This window comes from Frankliniella occidentalis, unplaced genomic scaffold (assembly GCF_000697945.3).
Source record: "Frankliniella occidentalis isolate FOCC.00 unplaced genomic scaffold, Focc_3.1 Scaffold77, whole genome shotgun sequence".
In the NCBI taxonomy this organism is placed as follows: domain Eukaryota; kingdom Metazoa; phylum Arthropoda; class Insecta; order Thysanoptera; family Thripidae; genus Frankliniella; species Frankliniella occidentalis.
In genome coordinates this window covers 709976-717333 of record NW_026267207.1, presented here as the reverse complement: position 1 = coordinate 717333, position 7358 = coordinate 709976, and the positions used below count along the sequence as shown (strand labels likewise).

The window sequence follows — 7358 nt, the reverse complement described above, 5'->3', positions numbered from 1 at the left end:
ACCCCCGCCGCCCGTCCCGTCCCGCGACCGCCGGGCCGCAGTCTGCATCGGGGCGCGCGCGGGGAAGGCAGGGCCGGCAGGGACATGTACTCGCTGTACCGCTCGTGGCTGTCGCGGCCGGACATGCACCACCCGGGGCCGCACGGGGTGCACGGCGTGCCCCACGGTCTGCCCCACGGCGTGCCGCTGCCCAGCGCGCTGCCGCTCGCCGACGTCGTCGTGGCCGTGGGTGACGGTACTCACCGCTACGCCGCGCACCGCGCCGTGCTAGCCGCCCACAGCGGGTACTTCAAGTCGGCCCTGGACCGAGACCCGGGCTCCGCTTACTTGGCAGTCAGCTCCGTCACCCCGGAGGCCTTGGTTCCCCTGCTCGGCTACATGTACACGGGCTACCTCGACATCGGCGGCGACAATATCTACGACGTGCTCCTGGCCGCCGGCTACCTGCACATGCCCCGAGCCGTCGAGTGGTGTCGGAACTTCCTCCTGGCGCACCAGCCCGCTGCCCTGGACAACGCTGGGACCACCGCCAGGTCCACCCTCGTGAAGCCCATCCCCGGGCTGCCGTGGCGTCCAGCCCTGGGCGCGCCGCCCGCACCGCCGCAGCCGCCCGCGACCCACATGATCCTGCCCACGGCGGAGCACAGCCCCTTCCGCGCGCCTTTCCTCGCACCCAGTCCCACGGCCGTGGTCACCCTCGGCAGCGCGCCCAAACGTGGACGCAGCCCCAGCCCATCCTCCAGCGCGGGGTCGCCGGCAAAGAGGCTCAGCGGGGAGGACAAGGAGCGATCCAAGCAGGTAAGAGTGGCCGCAACGGCGGCGTCGCGGCCTGGCACCCACCGTACTGACCCCACCGGTCTGTTGCAGGCCACCACGGTCAAGTGCGACCACAGGAGCCCGTCAACACTCTTAGCTGAGCGATCGCCCGAGCCCTCCAGCACCCTGACCTCGACGACATCGTCGTCTTCGTCGTCCTCAACGGCGCCGACGCCGTCCAAGACAACCGCCAGCACCTCCGCGCCGTCCTCTTCTAGTACGACAACGGCTACCACCACGGTCGTCACCGGCAAAGTGGTGGTGGACGTGGCCTGTTGCGACGGCCCCGTCCGCTTTCACCGGGTGCTCAACACCAGCTACGGCCACGAGGATGCCGACCAGGGTGCGACCGACAGTGGTGAAGCGTCCGACGAGAACCAGCTCCATCAGCGGATGCACGTCCCAGGTAAGTGCCGTTCCACCCTGCCCGGCTGATCTCCAGCTGCACGGCCTCTAACGCTCTGTGCCAAAACAGGCGCGGCGCAACTCCGGCGAGCACGTAGGATGGCGGAGCGTGGACCACACACGGATGTCAACACCACTGCCGACGGCGTTGCCGCCGCCACCACCACCAACGAGTACGTCTGCCACTACTGCAACCACACGTTCAAGAGCCACTACTGCTACCAGAAGCACGCTCGGCGCCACATCAACCCCCTCACGCCCGGCGCCAAGCTCACCGAGGTGCAGGCGCCACCCGCGGCCGCGCGCGCGCCGGCCAAGCCCCTCGACATGAACGTGCAGTACTACCCTTGTAAAACGTGCGGCGCCAAGTTCCCGAGCTACTACTTTGTGCACAAGCACCGCAAGCTCTGCCACTCGGGCGAGGAGGGCGACGCCGCAGCCGGGCGCGAGGCCCTCGACAAGGACTAGCAGCGAGCTCAACCTCAACGCCTACAAGCCTGTTCCAGTGCACGAGTATAGAGGATTCTTGAGACTTTTCTTCATCGAGTGCTATTGTGATTACTGTCTCGTCGCTTGACTTCTACGTTACTGATTTCAATGACTGTTCGTGGGGTGGAATGGCTGACGTTACCCCACGCAAAGATTACTTCACGGGTCAAGAGACTTGTCCCTGAGCATGGAGTATCGCCAGCCATCGCACCCCTTTTGGCATGCCGATACCCCACGCAAGAGAAGCAATGTAAATAAATCTTATGTGCCAATCTATGCAATGATAAGAATATCAGAAAAACATATCTGCTGTAAGTAGTGTTCAGGAAGTAGTTGTAAATAAATGAATTTTTAATGGAGAAATAAAAAAGTGCCTTATTTCTAAAAATTAATCCCTATTAGAAACGCAAGACATGGTAACAGTGATAACAGAATATTTCTATTCTGATAATATTTGGTACAAATTACTTGTAACGACAGATGATAAAAAAAACTATGAGCTCCTCATTGAATCTTTTGTAGATAGCGACATTGGACCAAAAAAGTCACGTTGTCAGAGGGACGGGACTTTGCCTTTTCATGAAACAAAATAAACACAGAAGATGAAGCAACTCACCTTGTTCACTGATATCTTCATCACTTGATTCAAGCTGCTCACTCTCTTTCTTTTTCTTATCTTCTTTTCTTCTCTCTTTCTTCTTATTTTCTACTTTAGACTCCCTGCAAAAATCACAAACAGTTTTATATCAATTTCAATTCCATAAAAAGAAAGGGCTAAGGGTTGTGGAGGGAAAAAAAATAGGAAGATTTCCCTTAAAATCTCATACAGTCCGGAATTGGCTACACAGAGAAGGGAAGTCATCACAGAGAGTGGTGGCAGATAGAGGGGACAGAGAGTAAACAGAAGAACCCTACTCCCCAAAACAAAGAAACATTCCATCTTGTAATAAAACATTTTTCCAACCATCCATTCAATCACTCAGATTGAGTTTCCCCAATCCCCCCCGCCATTCTCTCTGATCACTCCCTCTTACTGTTTGATTATGTATATAATATCATCACACAGCCTCTTACATGAAATATATATGGTGACAAGAATAGGTAGAAGAGAGGGAGACTTGGCTTACACCAAGGAGAGAAAAGCTGGCAATGTTCTTACCCTTTCTTTGCATCTTGAGCTGGTGTGTCGTTTTGTTGAGATGATGCTACTAAATTAGTAGTTGCACCTACACAGTTTGACACTGTACTACTATTGTTCACAACACTTGGTGAGGTTGAAGTGGGGGGCTTAGGGGAATCAGCTGCTGGTTCAGCTGGTTCCCGCTGGTTTCTTTGAGGTTCTTCTCTCTTCTGTTGGAGTTGCTCTCGTTGCAATCGAGTGGTAACACCAGTGCTACTTAAAATGTCTACAAGGCCTGCAGAGTTTGCCAAATTGTTAGGCTTTCCAGGATTATTTCTACTTGATCTAGTTCTTTGCCTAGATTTACCTGTAAGAGAAGGAATGACAATAGTTATTTAATTTGATAAAAGGTTTTTCATAGAAACTCAACAGAAAAACAATGAAACAATGTCAAGGAAAACACAAAATACTCACGTAATAGCTGCTTATAATTCTCCGATTTCTTGCTAAGGTAATAATATTGTACACAATCAGAAACAGTTTTTCTATCCAAATAAGATGCTATTAAACCAAAGTTTTTAGGATGTTGAAGATATTTTTCCCTAAATGTTTCTTTTTCACTAGCTGTCCAGACATTCAATAATTGTCTTTCTTTATATTCAGAACTATAATCATCAATAAGACCATTATTATTTTGAAACTGTAGGCGCTTTTGAGAAGGGGCAAGTAAAATTGGTGGAACCACTGCCATGGAGCGCATTTTCTTATCCTCCATCTAAGACAGAAAACAATCAATTTACAAAACCATGCAAAATTACAGGAGAGCTATTTGAACTGAATGTACCATAATAGTATGAATACAATAATTTTAAAAACACCTACCTCCTGCTCTTGGAGGCCATCCATGATTTCTTCCATGTCAGCCTCACTTTTAATGCGAGCACCAACACGGTTAAATCGTTCTTTGTCTTCTCTTGCCTTTCTCAATTCCGTAAATACTTTTTCAAAGAATTCACGGTTTTTAGCTTCTTTTGCCTTTCTCTTTTGAGATGACTCAGTACGTTCTACTTTTCTCACCCACTCTTGCATTAGTCTTGAATATGTGCTTGCAAGGTATTTATCACGTTCTTCATTCTCTGCATGCTTTTTCTTTAAATGTTCCATTAAAGTCTCTTTAAAAGTCAGGTACTGGCGCTTGTTTTCATGATACACAGCAGTATCAGATGGCTGGTTATATAAAGGCTGTAACAGTAAAATATACTGATAAAAATATCTGTAAGAAAATAAGTCTAAAATCCTAAGTGAATACGTTATCCGATTTACTTACATAGTCAATGTCAGGACCAAGTTTGCTTAAAGCATTGTGAGCCTCCATTGCCATCCTTCTATTTTCAGCATATATTTTTTGAGCAGGACTTTGATGTTTGGGTGTTGTTATCTCTTCATCCGGTTCTTTCTTGATGTGCCGCCGGTTACGTAACTTTGAGGCATTTCTAGTTAGCTCACCCTCCTTCCTTTTTAAGGCATTTAACTCCCTTTCTCCTTTGTTAATTTCCTGATCCATTTTATGGATAGCATTTAGGAGATCGTCCTTGGCTATTCGAAATGCCTCGTCCGTCTGAGCCTCACTTGGCAGCGTGGGTGAGATGGCTTCGACCTGCGGCGTGTACGCCGGCTGCTCCTGCAACAAGTCACACATACACATTATCGGTTCAGGCAAAACTTTGTCGAAAGAGTCACGGCCGGGCAGCCAGCAAGATCATAGAACATACCCTGGTGTCCACCCTCAAGGGCTCCAACACCTGCTTCGCGTCACCTAGCCTGATTTTCTTGAATGGAGGCCCGGCGTCCATAGGCTGTTGAGGCTTGCTCGGCGCCGGCGCCTGGACAGACACAGGAGTGGGGGCCGAAGACACGACGGTGTTCATACCGTGTGGAGGCAGGAACACCTGGTACTGAGGCTGGTCGCCCCTGCAAGAACAACAAGTAGGACGTCAGACACGATGAACCACAAACGTGCGGGTGGAGAATATACAACACCCAGTCCGAAACCCAACTGATGAATGATCAAACAGGGTGGCCACGCAATCGGAGCTATCAAATTCCTTGACTTTTCCCTGACTTTTTAAGTAAATTCCCTGACTTTGAAAGGTATTTTAAGTGGAACTTTTTGGCTCCCCAAAAATTGAAAATGCCACCGAAAGTTTGAAAATAACAATTTCGGGCAAGATTCAGTCATTTTCCCTGACCAACGTTCAATTTCCTTGACTTTTCCCTGACCAATATTTTTTTCCCTGACTTTTCCCTGACTTCCAGGTTGCGTGGCCACCCTGTCAAATGATCAAACACTATGATGGGGACACCACGGCTGAAACAGCCAAAAATCTCACGTGACACTGGCAGCGTCCCGCTAGATTTCTGGTCGTTCCCTTTGTGGTGCCCGGCGGGACGTGTAGTCGGTATATACTCACAAGACCCTGGCGCGCGGGTCGGCGGCCGCGGAGCCGACGAGCGGCTGCCTCAGTGGCAGAGTGACCACCGTGCCGTGGGGGGTGCGCACGACCGTGCCCTCCGGAGCCCGCCCCAGGTCCACGGTCTGCGGCTGGCCAGCGATGAGCAAGCCGGGCCCAGAGCCCGGGGGCCTGCTCTCCCCCTCCCCTCGCTCCCCGGGGCCGTCCTGAACGCCGTGCTGCACGCCGTGCTGCACGCCGTGCTGGCCAGCAAGCTGGCCGCCATGCTGAGCACCATGCTGACCACCATGCTGGCCGCCATGCTGACCACCGTGCTGGGGTCCATGCTGACCACCGTGTTGTCCAGCGTGCTGGGCACCGTGCTGGGCGTGCTGGTTGCCGTGCTGGTTGCCATGCTGAATGCTGTGCTGGCCACCGTGCTGGACGCCGTGCTGAACGCTGTGTTGGCCTCCGTGCTGGACGCCGTGCTGGCCACCATGCTGCATGCCATGCTGGCCACCGTGCTGGACGCCGGGCGCTCCGCCAGGGGGCACAGGCTGTGAACAGAGAGCGGGACAGTCAGCGACAGGACGGATGGCGCGACTCTTCAACAAGGAAAGCAGCTCACAACTCACCAGTCTATACGTGGGCTCCCGGAAGGACATGGGCGTGTTGTTGTAGGGGGTGAGGTACCGCAGTGCTTCTCTAGGGTTGGGTCCCGCGGGGGCGGCACCCTGGGGCCCGGGGTGGGGCCCGGGGGGAGGGTCCCGCACCGACATCCCCAGGTGGTAGGTGTTGGGCTGGGGGCCATGGCCGGGGCCCGGGGCGCTGGTCCGCACCTGGTAGCTGGCAGGGCCCCCAGGGCCTCCGGAGGTCGGGGGAGGCACGGAGGTGGGCACGGCGGCCGAGGTAGAGTGCGGGGGCAAGGGCTGGGGGTTGGACAGTGGGATCTGTCGCTGGGCTTTGAACGACAACCCCTCAGTTGGCTGGGAAGGCCTGCAACAACAGAAACGACATGGTTAAGTACAATCCAGATGAATGGCAAATCAGACGGGTACAAAACGAACTAAAGTGGGGGGAATGTCAAGTTGGTTGCCACAGCTGAGTAGCTGAGTGATATAGGTCTCGGTATGCGGCAGTGACGCGGCAGCCCCCCCCCCTCAACACACACGCACACACACACACAACAGAAGGCTCGTGCAGGGCACGTGCTGGGTAGTGCGGGTCAGGTCGCCGAGGGTCACAGGTCGACCGGCACGCCAAGCCCACAGGCCCTGAAACACAGACAGCCCCGCAGAGTGGCGACCTGTGTCGCTGACAGGACACCTAACTGAATCATGCATCGCGTCCGTCAGACGGACCCGGATGGCGGCACACCACCCCCCTTGCCTCTCCAGCCCCTCCCCGCTCTTCCGTACAGAGGAGGGAAGGGGTGGCGGTGGCCGCGCCCACCCTGTAGCTACCCACGACATGTACCCCTTCCTGGCTGAAGCGAGCCCCACTCGCTAACAGCACCCAAGAGAGAGGGCGGGGCACAATTTAAATACGGCCCCCGGAGGACTCGGAGCGGGTGGTGTAAAAACAGCCCCCTCACGAAGGTGACGGGGACGGGGGACGGCGCAACTCCACCCCCCTGCGCTGCGCCCCGGACGCCGTCGAGAGCGAGCCCAGGTTGACGAGCCCCCCCAGTTGGACACGGCATCCATCAGCGGGCTCGCGCACCACCCCGCCCCGCCAGGCGTTCGGACGGGACAGCATTTCAAAGTGAGATACGCCCGACATCCCGTCAAACACGGTTGGGCGGACTGTCGAAAGAGCACCCCCTCCCCCCCCCTCCCCCACGCGGACCGGCGCTGTGCACCGCACGGCGTCTGAGAGGCGGCGTCCGCGATGCGCCCGAGTGTGTCTTTGCGCTGGTCGGCGGGCGCGGCCGCCGGGGCGCGACCTGGGGCGAGGCGCCGCGAGCGCCGGCGAGGCGTGGGGACCCCAATGTCAGCAGTGACGCAACGCCCCGCCCCGCCCCGCCCCGCCGCGCCACGTCGAGTACTCCAAAAATTGTGTTGATGACTCAGTCCCCT

The 7358-nt window shown here is 55.1% G+C and overlaps 2 protein-coding genes across 7 annotated transcripts in view; one reads left to right on the top strand and one right to left on the bottom strand.

Annotated features, from left to right (window-relative positions):
• Positions 1-7358, bottom strand: part of LOC113207226 (trithorax group protein osa) — a 66534-nt gene that overhangs the window by 19612 nt on the left and 39564 nt on the right. For 5 of the 6 annotated variants that reach the window (XM_026423689.2, XM_026423691.2, XM_026423690.2 and 2 more), the window contains exons 3-10: positions 5916-6276; positions 5302-5837; positions 4603-4801; positions 4158-4511; positions 3713-4072; positions 3305-3605; positions 2870-3197; positions 2327-2430 (exon numbers count right to left, since the gene is read on the bottom strand). In XM_026423689.2, the coding sequence (XP_026279474.2) occupies positions 2327-2430; positions 2870-3197; positions 3305-3605; positions 3713-4072; positions 4158-4511; positions 4603-4801; positions 5302-5837; positions 5916-6276 (2543 nt within the window). The remainder of the gene's footprint in view (positions 1-2326; positions 2431-2869; positions 3198-3304; positions 3606-3712; positions 4073-4157; positions 4512-4602; positions 4802-5301; positions 5838-5915; positions 6277-7358) is intronic. The other variant, XM_052268831.1, reaches the window with a different exon arrangement.
• On the top strand, positions 29-2080 carry LOC113207227 (mucin-5B). The gene is made up of 3 exons (XM_026423695.2): positions 29-798; positions 868-1222; positions 1292-2080. Exons 1-3 carry the CDS (start codon positions 85-87, stop codon positions 1687-1689), a joined length of 1467 nt encoding a protein of 488 aa, XP_026279480.2. The 5' UTR covers positions 29-84; the 3' UTR covers positions 1690-2080.